Genomic DNA, 14,420 nt, shown 5'->3' on the forward strand with positions numbered 1-14,420 from the left:
GCACGCAGCCAGCCACATTCGTTAAGCAGGAATTCCCTGGAGAGAAGGAAGACTGAGAACAGAGCAAAAACTGCAAAAACAGGAGTAGCTGGAGGCAGGGATTATTTTGAGCGTACCAGCACCTAGTTGCAGACATGAATGCTAGTTCGTTTTCTTACTCACTGTAGAACAAGGCCCATAACTAGCCAGACAAAGACTGGGAGATCCCCAGTCACCTCCAGAAAGCGTTAGAGAACAGATTTCACCAGAAAGCCCCCTGCTGCAGAATGAGTTTGCAGCAGTGCAGGGGGAAAAACACTTGCTTTGACTCCTCCCTTCCCGCAGCCTCTATTTTGCACTAGTTTCTTCCAATTCCACTGCTGCTGAAAGGGCTGCACAGCCTCGACGGGACTGTAGCATTTGCCTTTTGCTCAGAGAAAAGACAGAGCGGGTGCATCCACCGTTCTGGCTGGCAGGGGCCGGGCAGCTCAGCCTTCTCTGTCGCACCACCCAAAGCGTGTTGAGGGCTGCAAGGCTGGCTCGGCACTTGCACACCAGAGGGTCCGAGGCTTCCCGAGGCGACAGGCGCGTGCTGTGTCGCGGGGGCTGAGGAGCTGCAGCCCCTTGCTCGGGCCCATCCGGGGGCAGGAGGAGGGAGGCTGGGATGCTGCCTGCCAGGGAGGGCAGGCGTGCTGCTGAGCCAGCCCGGCATCACTGCCCTGCAGGGTACTGCTCCGTCGGCTGCCAAAAATGCCATCGTCTGTCTGCAGCACTCATTACTGCCCCACGGACACGGTAATCGGCCACAAGATTAAAGATGGCTCAACTTGCTAGTGCTTTTTCATATAAAAGTAGACGCTTACATACTCAGAACGGAAGAAGGTTGATAGTCAGAATGACTTAAGTAACTTACAGTGCCCTGCAGGGTACTGCTCCGTCGGCTGCCAAAAATGCCATCGTCTGTCTGCAGCACTCATTACTGCCCCACGGACACGGTAATCGGCCACAAGATTAAAGATGGCTCAACTTGCTAGTGCTTTTTCATATAAAAGTAGACGCTTACATACTCAGAACGGAAGAAGGTTGATAGTCAGAATGACTTAAGTAACTTACAGTGAGGTTTTTGGGTTTTTTTTTCAAAAACAAATGATGTTTTATCTTCAGGAGGCTTTTGAAACCAGACACCCAACTGTAGATCAAAAATCACCAGCCCCAGTTATACACACACATGCACTGTTTTAGTAAAAGTCACCCAGCAGTCCACCTTTATGAGAATACAAGCTATTTTACACAGTTCCTGGATTAAAATGCTTCATAGCGCTGCACCAGCTTCACCGTGTTGGTGTCTCTGCAATCGGGAGTAACGTTTCTCTTCCTCAGGGCAAGATCCATGAAAGCAGCACTTCACAGTTAAGGCGTATCTGGGCCCTTGTCCCTCATTCCATCCAATTCTTACTTCATTTGTCATTAGCAAAGAACCCAAATTGTTACTTGCAAAAAACTGAGGATACGCAACAAAAAACGGTAGCACAAAAGTCATAGTTGGGAAAGAGATGTCATTAGCTTCTTTGTTAGGCTCAACAGTTAAAACAAATAACGATGCCTCCAGCAGGCTTCAGCCCTATTCGTACCCTCACTCCTACGTCATAAAAATGATCTCTGCAATTCCAAGTCAGTAAAACCCCACAATCAACAATTCAGTCTTATTTTCTGAATGCTATGTGGAAACAGGAGGACAGGCCGCCCCTTCCTCCGCCTCTCCTCTCTTGTTGAAACAGGACAAATAACCACACAAACAGTGTTATTTCCGACTGCGGGTTTTGACAAAAACCCCGCTGTCCTACAGCCTCGCCAGTGCAAGGCGGTTCCGTGGTGTCCTGATGACAGCTCAGGCACGTGCCCTGGCAGCGAAAGCACTCCCTGCTCGTACGGGGACTGTGACTCGCCACGGAAACTCGCTTCTGCACATTCCCACCCCGCGGTCGGGCTGCAAAGCCACCTGCTAGCGTGCCCCAGCACAATGGCGTGCGGACTCCAATCTTTATGTTGAGAGTGAGACTCCTGACAGAGGCTCACTTGGCGCTTACTGTAACACAGTTATAGCATCTTCATTTCAGGTTTTTGTTTTCCTTCCCACCACACAGAGTAACGGCTGAGAGCAGCAGTTGTCAAAAAGCTGGTCCCAGAAGGTAACCAGGCGTGTCACTTACCGAAGACCAACTTCTAGAAGACAAGTGTTTGCGCTTAACCACCTTAGGCAGTAACAAGCAGCGTGAAGAGCTCTTCTGCTTCTCCCTGGCTCAGGCAGGGACAAATATCCATCTAGAGTACTGCAGCTTCCTATCATCTAGCCTGAACGCTGCCGCAGCCCTCTGACAACGGACATTGTCACTCCCTGAGTGAGTGTGAGTGCAGACCCCGCCAAGTTCCAAAACTCTGCTAACAGCCATTCTGGATACTGAAAAAAACAGCCCACCGACAACGCCGCCTAAGCATGCCCATGATGGAAATACATGTCCTGGTCCACACAGTCATGCACTGGTAACATCTACTGCAGAGCTCTGTCCTTCACAAAAGCAGCACTGTTAGTCATTGCAGTAGGGTTAGTTTAAACAGGATTCTGTTTTATATAATTAATGGAGGTGAAACTTACTGGCATATCTCGGCTGCAGCCCCATGCAAGCAAGCAGAAAGCAAAAATATTTAAAATGGAAGAGAGGAACTGGCTAGCAGGCAGCTACACTCACCCTTTTGTACAGCCTATGGTCCACCAGTGGGCTTCAGATTGCAAAACAATACCAAAGAGCTATTAGCACACACATGGCAATAACCATACCTTACCAAAGCTTCACTTCGGGGAGGAGGAGACAACACTGCTGCTCGCCTGGAGAGAAAGAGCCCTTCCCACTCCTGCCTACTGGAGTCCTCCTTTTTACCAGGGAAGAGCAGTCCTGTGTTTAGGTGTTTTAAGGCAGGAAGTAATAAGTAAGTAAAATAAACCCAATGCTGTCATCCCCGTGGCATTTCTAGCTGCATCCTGCCTTCCCCTGCAGTGATCGTCTGTTTTTTATCTCATTCCAAATTTTACACCCTAAAAACCGCTGCAGACCATAATCACCGCCTAGCAATGGTGTAGATACCTCTCGGAAGAGTATAATTTTTCTCAGAATCAGAGGAAGAATAGGAAATAAGAGGTTATCTTCCCAGTGTAAGCTGACGGCATAGACTATATACGGATTCAGCTCAGCAAACCTACCCCCCTTCGGAGCTCTCTCCTTTCCCTGCAGCTCTAGATGTGTCATATCTGGGAATCACTGAGTAGGTGGAGTTTTCCCCAAACCACTAAATCCACGAATCCTAGATTCTGCCTCACACAGGACAGTGTGCCAGGAGACAGCTCAACTCACTGTAGGTGTCAGGGAAAGTTTTGGGGTGAAGGTTTATCAAGTGCCAGCCAACAGGTCTGGGCACCGTGGGAAGACAGACGAGGAAGTTTCCATTTCCCACTCTCAAAAAAGAACACCTCGGTGACAAGTCATGTTGATACTATGTTATGGCTGATGCATGTTTTTCACCAGGTTTCTGAGAAAATGACAATAGATGGATAAATAAACATTTTTTTCCAAAGTCAAAAGGAAACGATACATGTCTGGCTGTCGGAATGACTGCTGCTGATGAATGATCGCTTCTGTCTCCAGCACACCTGATAACATGCATCTACTAGAGCTCCAAGGTCTTCTCTGAGAATACATTCAACCAGAAGTTACATTTCTTTCCTGATTTTCATCAACATCTACACATCCGTTACCGAGAACGCTCCAGCTGCAGAACCTCTCTCACTAACTCTTGAAACATCTCAACTACTCTCTGATCAGGCAACACACCTAAGTTCAGCAGATGAGAAAACAGGAGACCGACGTGCCTATGGACCCATGGTCCTCAAGCTGATGGGAATCGTGTTTGTGCTACTGAGCCTTTGAGCCAAAAAGCAAATAAGCAAACCAGGACAAGATGACCATTTAAGCTGTTGTGAACGCTAGCAGCGGAAGTTCTCATCATTAGCTTAAAGTAGGCTTCGATCAACTTAAAACAGAAAAAACCCAACCAACCAGATGGCTGCCAGTGGAAAACCAGAGTACATCTTGCCCAGAGGCTCCAGGATAAGCTCGTAATAAGAGTCCTTTATTGGCACAGCAACAGAATCTGCTTGTGGACAAACACCTAGGTCAAAGCGTTCCATCTTTTTTAAGGTTGAAGTTTTGAACTTTAAGAATTTACTGCCTTATCACTTAGCTCACTACCCTTATGACAGACCACAAGAGGCTTTTACAGCCTCCTCCCCCACCTCTATCAGCTGACAAAAATCTGCTACAAGATTCTGTTTCTTTGATGTTCCTGTGCATGCTCTTTCCTCTCACTCCCTCAGATTTCCCAAAAATACTTGTAATTTCTATCCCTTGCACTGACAAGGCACTGTGGTTTAACAGGTGGCTCCATAGTGCCATTTTTACGCTACACAGCATTAAATAACATCAGATGTTAGTTGTTATGGCTTGCCCCTGGATGTTCAGGAGCTTGGATGGCTGAGGTATTTCTTCATGAAGCCCGAGGCTTTTTTAATTTCTTGTTTATAGCAGCATTGTGCTAATTTTGATCATTTCTAGAGGAGTCTGTGATGGGATTCCAACAAGGAGCACTCCTGAAACAAGTACCAGTCACACCATCACAGCTGCACCCTGGGGGACTGTTACACAGGACACGTAGTAGTATACGGAGATAATTAGGAGGCTTATATAGAGGTGGTTTTAAACTTCCTTAACATCCTAAGTTTTACTGGTCTGTTCTCAGAAAGAGGTAAGAAAAGTCAAGCAGTGAGGAATAAATGGAATTATTAAGACACAGAAAAGAAAATTCAGAAAGCGTGAGGAAGAGCAGATGAGAAGGAAGCAATTTCCTCGTCTTCCAGCTGGCACCCTGGTGTACACGCACCACAGACAGGGTAGCTCAGAAAGGGGGCTGCAGAGCCAAGCTTCCAAAGGAACAAACGCGGCTGCCTGTGCTGGGGAAAGCGCAAAGATCAACCCTCTCGGGGCGTGAGGCGAGGAAGCAAACGGGTCAGTTGGAGTCAGCTGAGATGCTGAAGCAAGTGAAACTCTAGTTTAGTAAGTAGATCTGTATAATTTCCAGTATTAGACTTTTCCTTTGCAGTTGTTTACACAAGCGAAAGACTTCAATCTGTTTAAATCCTGAGTGGTAATAAAGCTCTAAGAACTGATATGTGTGTTGTTCTTCTCCGAGCACAAACAAGCACAGGGACCGGATCTCTCTGTATGACAGCAGCAGCCAAGAGAGCCTGAGGGTCTCGAGATACTCCCACAGTGCGATCCAAGGATCACAGATGCAGCCCAACGGCACAGAGTGTGAAGTATTTTGGAAAACATCCTTCTTCGCAACTGCTCGCTAGAGCTTTTTTGGCAGGCAGGAGGAATACGGGGAAAGAGGCCTGAACTCGTCACATTTTTTAAATAGGTCTGTAAATCTGGAAGGCTGGTATATTTATGTCTTCTTCAAGCAGATTCTAAATGCTGGGTTTGTCATTTTAGTAAGTGTTGCTTTTATTTTTAGCATTTGCCAATGCCAGAATGCTCCTGGTTAAAATTTGTGTCCATTATTAATATTAGTTACGCTGACCGAGTTTTAAACCTTTATGATTGCTTGGAGAAAGTACATGACCGTGAACGTGTGATTGTTTTCATTTCAGAAGGAAAAGCAAGGCAGTTTCGAAACACAGTTAACTTCTTCGGTGGAAGAAAGTTAGTTTTCCTTTTGTTCCGTCCTAGCCAAGAACCACAGACAAATTCCCAAGCCACCACAAGCACTAACAAAGTGCCTAGGGACACAGACAGGGACTGCAGTGTGGCAGGAATTCATAAAGCCAGAGGGAGCTTACCGACCATGGGTCCTGCCCCCCTCCCCCGCCCCTGCTTTGTTATTTCCTGTCTTTAAATACCCAAGACCTAAACCCCTCTCCCAGCCACCAGCTGCTGGAGAGGAGACTGACTACAGGCAAAAGGAAGGGTCTTGCCTGCAACCTTCTGTGCTGCAAATGAGTAGGGTTTGCTACAAAGGAAACAAGACCCTGAGGAAAGAGGCAGGCAATGAGCTGAAGGCAAGAAAAACTGCTGGAGTCTCAGGCAATTTAAGCCCTGGAGAGTTTAGGTTACTACTGGACAGCTGGAGACTTAACTGAGCGTGGTTGAAGCGCATGGCACATCCCAGACACTAGTGGGATACTCCGGAATACAGCCAGTTGTGAGGTCTTCTCTGGGCTTGCACGTGAGAGTTGGCTCTAAGGGCCTCTGACAGGTTGATCCCAGAGCCTCCACAGATGGAAAATGGGCTTGTGGCTTCCCCAGGGACTACCTGGATCTTAAGCAGATCCAAGAGGATACAGAAGTTCTGAGCCTCTGCCTGCCTCAGCGGGACATACTGCCCAACAAACACAACAAAACAAACCTCTCGATCTCTTCCACGTGCCCTGCTGAGAGCAAGAAGCCACTTGTGCTTCTTCATAAACAACCGCGGCTGTTTCAAGCACATTTGCAACTGGCCTGGAAACCATAAAGCCCTCTTTCTCGTCCACATGTCACTTCGCACTGAACCTGCAGGGAAGAGGTCCTTCCACAACAGGAGCTGCACTGACCTCCTAATAACCGCAGCTCTGAAATCCTACAGCAATGCCCAAGCCTGATTCTAAAATCCAGTTTATCACTCTGACTTTCAGAGCTACCCTTGTGCAAACATTTCTGGTCTGAACTATACATGCTTCAAAATGCATCAGGTCTGACCAGCTCCTGAGCGGATGAAATGCATGTGTGGTGAGAATGGAGGGAGCAGAGTCAGAAACGTCTGAATTCATTTTTACCTAGGCCAAGTCCCAGTTTGCAACCTGATCAGATATGGGATCCTTTCATTGAACAATCCAAACAAACACCCTGCAGGTAGCAGAGTACTGGTCTGGTAGCGTGAGCTGCCACGTGTGAGCCCTCTGGCAAGCCTGTGCAGGTTTCCACGCTGGCAGGAGGTGATTCACCTTCGTGTCTGTGTCTGTACTCCCAGCTTACTGCGGTATGGTGGAGTGGCTGACATGAACTAACTCGTCTGCTGCTTTGTGGGCACATTCCACCTACCCGCATTAAGAACAACCTGTATTTGATGAGAGTTTAACCAAGTGATCCTGTAAACAAACTAAAGGCATTTCCAGTGTACTCCAGACATTGCCACATTCTGCACTTTCCCACATACCGTGAATGCTTTGTGCAGCACCTACAAGCTGTAGCTGTGATTCAGTAAGCTTTTTTCAGACTTCCTCAAGCCCAGCTTTTAAAGTCATTACCTTAGTTTGCTCAAAGCTTCTTTATTCTGCATCTGCCCAGTACAACTTGGGCTGCTTCACCATTTCAGCAATAAAGCTGAACAGGATTCTTTTTCAGCAGCAGTCCTAAGTCACAGTTTCACTTTTGCCTGTGTATCTTGGAAGCAGTTGGGCTTTGTCATTTGATCAAAAGATCTGCAGTGAGCTGATTGTATTGTCCTTTACATTGCACTGATTGCTGACACACTTGATATTGTTGCATTGCTCTGATGAAGGGCAGATAGCAAAAGATAGTGCCATACCTGTGGCGGCAGCGTCGTAAAAACCGCATAATCTTGCGAGCAGCTTGATCCTGCTTCTTGGTAAGCAGACTGCTTCTAAACACACACACAAAAAAAGGCCAACACTGGTGTTTAGGCAAAACTGAGGAGAGTAACACCAAATGCAAGAATAATTATCCTATGAACCACTGTTCTTTTCCCACTGCCCTTTGTAAATTACAGCACAGCCCTGACGAGCATATAAACAATCTATAAAGATCCTGGCAACATCTAACATCCTAACAGCTCACCTGAGTTTCTGTTGTACAATGGTGGCTGCCCGACGGTTTTGCCTCCTCTTCCCACATTCTTTGTAGCTGCGATAGTACTGCTGGATCAGCATCGCAGCTCGCCGGCTCTGCTGGAATTTTTTCTGCTCATAATAACTTCGGAATTTGCTCTGGATAAGAATGGCAGCTTGCGTCATCTTTTTATAAAGTGCATACTACAAGAGAAACAAAGAGAAGCTGAGGCATTACAGTAAAACCAGCGAGAATCAGGTTCCTACGGTGAAAGGCTCTTGTGTCACTAAGACACAATGAGAAGCAAATGAGGATCTATTTGCTTACTGGGATCTATGAGAAGAGGATGACAGCAAGCTGGAACAGCTGTGAGGTTAGGTGCAGAACCTAGTCTGCATGAAGAAAGCAAACACCTGTTTTGCTGCCCCTGACAGTTCGACTGCATTCGTAGAACCACAGAATAGTTTGGGTTGGGAGGCTGCCCAGAGCCCCGAGGTCCAACCTGACCTGGAACGTTTCCAGGGATGGGGCTTCTGCCACCTCTCTGGGCAGCCTGGGCCAGAGTTTCACCACCCTCATTGTAAAAAAACTCTTCCTTATATTTAGTCTAAATCTCCCCTCTTTTAATTTAAACCCATCACTCCTTGTCCTGTCACAACAGGACCGGCAAAAGAGTCTGTCTTTCTCACAGGCCCATTTAAGAACTGGAAAGCCACAACAAGGTCTCTCCAGACTCCAGCTGTCAAACCCGTCCTCGCAGCAGAGGTGTCCCAGCCCTCTGAGGAGTTATTTAATACTGAGCTACCAGAGGCTCCACATGCACACGCTAATGACCAGACCCAGCTGTACTACACTCAGGAACAACTGGAGCTGACCCCGAGTCAAGCTTACACCGCTCTGAATTTGTACTGCAGTGGGTCTGCCTTAGGGATAAACCAAGCGACTGCGCTTAGAGGAAGTGTCCGTTTCCCTTAAGTACAGAAATCTCATCACAAAGTACAGGATGTTTGCTTCTATGCAGCCACTGTTTGTAACGACTCCTAACAGCAGCAGTAACTTATGCCCAGCTAAGTGATTAAAGAATAAGGCAGTCTGAATGACCGTTCTAAAATGCTAACGAATTAACTAAAACCAAAATACTCTTCTTTGTGTCTTCATTTAAAAATCTTTTAAAACAAATCACTTTTGTAAGAACTGAATTTGCTGTTCACAAGAGTATTCCACTTTCCTAGGACAATTAACTTTTAAACAGATCATTTCTTGTTTCTGTGCCAGAGCACACTGCTGCAAAAGTTTTGATTGCTCGTATATCCATTTAAATCTCAGCATTTCAAATGGAATAAAATATGTTTCTAACCTAAAAAAAACCCCAAACCAAAGAAAACCCAAACCCCACAACAGTTTATTATGCAAGTCTAATATTGGGCCTAAGTCACAGGCAAAACTAAATCTCATTAGAGGTCTGTAACAAGAACCGGCCAATTTGTATGAGCAGACACGTGCACCCAAAACTCCCTCTAGCGTGCTATTACTTCTAGCACCATGATTCCAAATAAAGCAAGCACAAACTGCTGAAAAGAAAATCTTCTTTACTCTGCATCCTTCTCCTCTCGAGGCACACACGAGGGTGACCATTTAACAGCAGCATATGTACTCATGCATAACTTCAGAAGTTCTGTTTAAGACAGGGATGCAGACCACCACAGAAGTTGCGCTCATACCTGTGAACTAACACTACGACACAGGATTTCAGTATTTACTGTTCCTATTTTGAAAGTTTTAACACTTTCAAAACTCATGTGTCTGTTGTTGCTGGGTATTTTATCATGACTTCTGCTCACTTATCAGACAGGTGAGACACAGAAACAGCAGCCACTGTCCTGTACAGGGTAATGTCCTAACATATCTCAAGGGATTTTTCATGTCTATTGGGAAAGAAAACCCAGAAAGCAAACAGACAACACCACCCCCACCATCATCCCAAAGCAAAAACCCCTCTAATATCATCACAGACCACCATTTACCAAATTTCACTTTTTGGAATTGAAGCAGTCATTAGGTGCAGTTATATTTTGCCGTTATTCACTTCCACTGTTTTGGTTTTTATTTGTTGATTTTCTTTTTCAACATTTTTAATTCAATGGTTCAGACTGTGGTTTTAAATTAGCTATTTTAAATAAGTCCACTCATGGGCTGGTCATGGTTTTCCTTCCAATTTTTAGCCCAGATGGGACTTCTGTGGCTGAGTTACAAACCCCTGAATAGAAGGGTTCAAATACGAAACCGTGATGTGAGCTGTGACTGTTCACATCTAGTCACAAGCCTGTGCTGATCTCTGCAATACAGTATCGTAACAGAGGAGTAAAGCATGTCCAAGAGAAAACAGCAGTCACTGGACAGACTATGTTTGCATTCAACTCTAAGACCCACTTAGCTGACGAGCTGCTCCCTCTCGTCCTCTTTTTCCCTCCAGCTGGGAAGAGGATCATTGGAGCAGTCACCTAACCTCCACAGAGCGGCACGCCTCAGCTAGTGCAGCGGCCCGGGGAAGTTCAGCTCACTCGTTCTGATGGAACAGTACCTCGACTGAAACACAACCATGGTGTGGGAGGAAGCTGTGGATGGAAAATCACCCCGAGGACACACTGCATGCCTTGCCTCCTGGGTAGCTCCGAGAAAAGCTCAGCTGATTCCAGTGTCTAACGAGGGCAAGACGTTGCACAGTTGGGAAATCCAACTTTACAGCAGAATATTATTGGCCGTGAACCATTTGAGACTGGCATCGCCAGTCGTGCCTCCAGGACGAGCAGCAGCATACACGAGATGGTGGCCTCAGGAATTCAGGGCACAGGTATTTCCAAGATGAATGTTCAAAATGCTTTGGCAGGCTGGCTGCACGGCTGGGATAAATGTTGTCCTGTGCTCCCCAAATGCCGAGGCAAAGATCACCAAGTGACAGCTAGTCAGCAGCAACAGAGGAAAGCTTGTCCTCCAGAAACTGGCTTCCAAACCTTCCCCACACCTCAGCCCATCACTGCTTATTTGAGTGCCTGCAGAAGCAGAAGACTTTTTTTTTTCCAGTTGCATTTCTGCGTTGATACGCTGTGGCACAGCAGCCCCTACCTATCTCCCACGAGGTTTGGTTTGTCAGTGATTTCTCAACCACAGGTGTTTACTAATAGATACTATTAAAACATTTCTCTAAATGCCAGGTTCTCCTGGTTTATATTGACTGTGAAAGTTAGTGACCCACGGGGAACTGTTTCCAAAATAGCGTTTGTATTTGTATTACCTTCAAGGCTATCCAAGTAAGCTTAGGGAGAAATAGAAAAATACATAGTTAATGTTAGTTCTGCAAATAAAGAATGAAAAAATAAAAAACCAAACCATCTTCTTTCGAAAAAAGCGATTCCAGGATCCAAGACAAAGCAGTTTTTGAAAGGAATTAAGCTTCCCTATTAGAGGAAGCATCACTTCAGAATGACAGCCATGTGACGGGCTGAATGTGAATCACGATGCAGTCACCTAACACTAGAAAGGTTTCCCAAATTAACGTTTTTGAGGGTTGTAAAAAAGCACAGGCATCTTGCCTTTCACTTTATGTAACACGCCACCAGGCATCAGACAGCTTGAGTCTACCAGGGTATAGTGAAAAGAGGGATGTGAGCTCTAGTCCCCACCCTCCAAAAAAAACCCCAAGAAACCCTCCACCAAACCAAAAAAACCCTCCAGGAAACCAAAACACCCAACCAAAAACCACAAAGGAAAAAAGGAAATTGTCTTCTTTTCCTGGGGTTGAGAACTCAGCCTAAAAGCACGTCTCCAACTAGAGTCTGGAGAACAGTCTCAGTCCTGGAACAATGGGCATCGAGCTAAAACACGTGACTTCCCATAGTTTAAAAGTTTAGTATGTGCAAAATAAAACAACCTATTGTTCATCTTTGCCTTTATTAAAGGCAAAACCAACTTCAATTTCACAATGAAATTTGGCAAGCAACTAGTCAGAGAATAATCTCAGGCCATAGCATGCAGAAAGGCCAATAAGGACTACATCACTGCAGGATGGAACACACCATCCCCCGCTACCCAACAGCAAAAACGCAGGGATCACCACAGACCAAACCCTTCCAAGGATGCCCTCCAAAATTAAAATTCAGGACATGGATTTTCTTCCCTTTTCAATTTTGCCCGAGCAGGGTATTTCATCACTGCATGCGGAAAAGCATGTAAGAGGAACAACGGGATAATTCCCATTGCAAAGGGCTGCGTTCACGGCACTTACGTGTGTTTAATGAAATTTCACTTTCTTAATTACCTGTTTGTATTTTCGGTAGCAACGCTGAATAACAGCGGCAGCCACCTCTTGCTGTTCCCGGAGAGGACGACCCTGAGTGGAGAAGGAAAGCAGCAGTAAGCAGTCAGAGTGCACCAAAAACCAGAACAGAGGATGTTAAGTGGCTCGCAGCAGCTTGCAGGGCACCTACTTCTAAACCTCCACCCGGTCCAATTCAGGCCTAGGCATTTCCTGGAGACGTCTCTACTCAATTCACGTAAAGGACAGACCCTCAAAACTGATCCTGACACCAAGCAGGCAACAAATGAGAATCTCTGGGGTGTATTTGAGGGTATGCTCTGGCACAGCAGGCATGCCATGGCATGGCACGCTCTCTCCAATATGGTACTTGCTGGGTAAACATCAACAAGCAAATGTTAACGGCTTTGAAAAGGTTATGACAGAAACTGCATTCTTCTCCCAGGAGCGGGAATCACCCCCGTGCTGGTTTGTAACAAATTACACTCTCTCACACCTAACAAGGAAGACTCTGGATGTTTTGGCCACGTACCTTGTATTTCCTGAACACTGTCTGGACGAGTTTGGCAGCTTCATAGAGTTCTCTCTGCTCATGATCAGACAGAGTTAACTGTGCGAACTCATTTTCTACCTTCTCGCTGGTGGATGCACTCAGAAATTCAGACCAGTCTGCTGCCGAGGGAAGGCTGGGTTTCTCAAAAGCTATTTCACTGATTGGTGAGCCTGCAGGGCTCAAGCTGGTGTTCGAAGAAGGGGTCAGGGGTTCACTATACAGACTTCTGAAATACCAATGACAGTAGCAATTATTGGCTCCCAGAGCACCTGGGCTGGCATCACAGATAAGGACTACGACACTTCTGAGTTCAAGGCAGAAGCTCATGCTCCCCTCCCTGTCTCCAAGCAACATCCCACATTCCTAAGCCTGCCTGTACTGCATTGCACAGACATGGCACTGCAAAAGAAGTCACAAGTCAGACCTAGCGGCCACTTCCCCCTCCCCCCTCCTGCTGCATGCACTCCCGATCTTCCATGAATCTGCAGCTGTGCTGGCAACAATACGTTTGACCATGAGTGTGTGGCTGGCCTTGGAACACCAGCCTTGAGTCACACTGAGAAACAGCATCTGCTGGCTAAAGAACCAGTGAACGCTGCCCTGCATCCAGGCCACTCACAAACCCAGAGCAACCTCACAGCTCTTACTGACCTCATCTGTGAAGCACTCGGCAGATGATCGACATCAGCAAGGTAACTGGCCAGCCAGCTCATTGTGGTGCTCATGGCAGCACTGTCTGTTCTCTCCACTAGCGGTGACTCCATTGGCACAAAATTCTCCCGCTTGATCCTGTCAGGCGTAGCTTCAATAATGTGCTCCGCAAGTGTCATCATGTTCACCTAGGAAGGGGCAGAGGAGAGCAAACTTTTGCTACCTGGTAGCAGGAGCCTTGTGCTTGCACGTTACAGCCCAGCTTCAGACAGACTGCCCCATTTCCCCATTACTTGTGGTAGCTGAAGGCTACCGTTCGTCTCAGCATTGGGCTCTAGAGAGAAATTCATGAGCCACAGCTCATTTGTTTTTCTGTCTCTTCTGACAAAGCACTGCAGGGTTTCATATTCCCCACAGCTCCTTTTTGAGCGTGTGGGGAGCCTAAGAGATCTGGTGAAAGGTTTATGTCGTAGGGCGTTCGCTGTACGCTGCTGACAGCTGTCACTATCATCTTGTTTCCAAAGGAAAAGCCGTCTTGCCACTCTTTCACCGAGATGTGCAGTAGAACGTGGCAGGACAATAAAGGCACATCAAGAGAAGTTAAAACCCTTGGGACCACAAGCTTTGTCAGGAATCCTGAACCACAACCACCCGTCCACCAAGGCTCACAGGAATTTTTAATACAGAGAACAGAAAACAGTTCTTGTTTTGCAAAGATCTGCTTCACCCACGTCGTGCCAGCCCGATGAGAACGTTCAGCGATGCCAAGGCAGTGCTTTGGGCTGTGATCCCATTACTCCTTTCACTCAGAAGACCAAACACAGTCTTTCACCCAGGGACTACTTCTCATCTTAATGTCCTGCTTCTGCTGTTATCTCCTCTATTCCACACCTGGTGGGATTTTTCCTTCCCCAACCTGCTGTCTCTCCTCTTCTCCACTCTTACTTCCCTGCCCGTTAAAGTGCAGTGGCTTGGCCTAACGCCACAG

General features: G+C 46.7%; 1 protein-coding gene across 1 annotated transcript in view; it reads right to left on the bottom strand.

Moving 5' to 3' along the window:
• The window catches only part of CAMTA1 (calmodulin binding transcription activator 1), a gene marked incomplete at its 5' end in the record, with an annotated part of 26,774 nt that overhangs the window by 8,837 nt on the left and 3,517 nt on the right, over positions 1-14,420 (bottom strand). The window contains 7 exons of the mRNA XM_010141090.1: positions 2,727-2,757; positions 7,657-7,731; positions 7,926-8,119; positions 11,209-11,229; positions 12,232-12,303; positions 12,761-13,007; positions 13,433-13,620. Of these exons, the coding sequence (XP_010139392.1) occupies positions 2,727-2,757; positions 7,657-7,731; positions 7,926-8,119; positions 11,209-11,229; positions 12,232-12,303; positions 12,761-13,007; positions 13,433-13,620 (828 nt within the window). The remainder of the gene's footprint in view (positions 1-2,726; positions 2,758-7,656; positions 7,732-7,925; positions 8,120-11,208; positions 11,230-12,231; positions 12,304-12,760; positions 13,008-13,432; positions 13,621-14,420) is intronic.

This window comes from Buceros rhinoceros, unplaced genomic scaffold (assembly GCF_000710305.1).
Source record: "Buceros rhinoceros silvestris isolate BGI_N320 unplaced genomic scaffold, ASM71030v1 scaffold17658, whole genome shotgun sequence".
NCBI lineage: Eukaryota > Metazoa > Chordata > Aves > Bucerotiformes > Bucerotidae > Buceros > Buceros rhinoceros.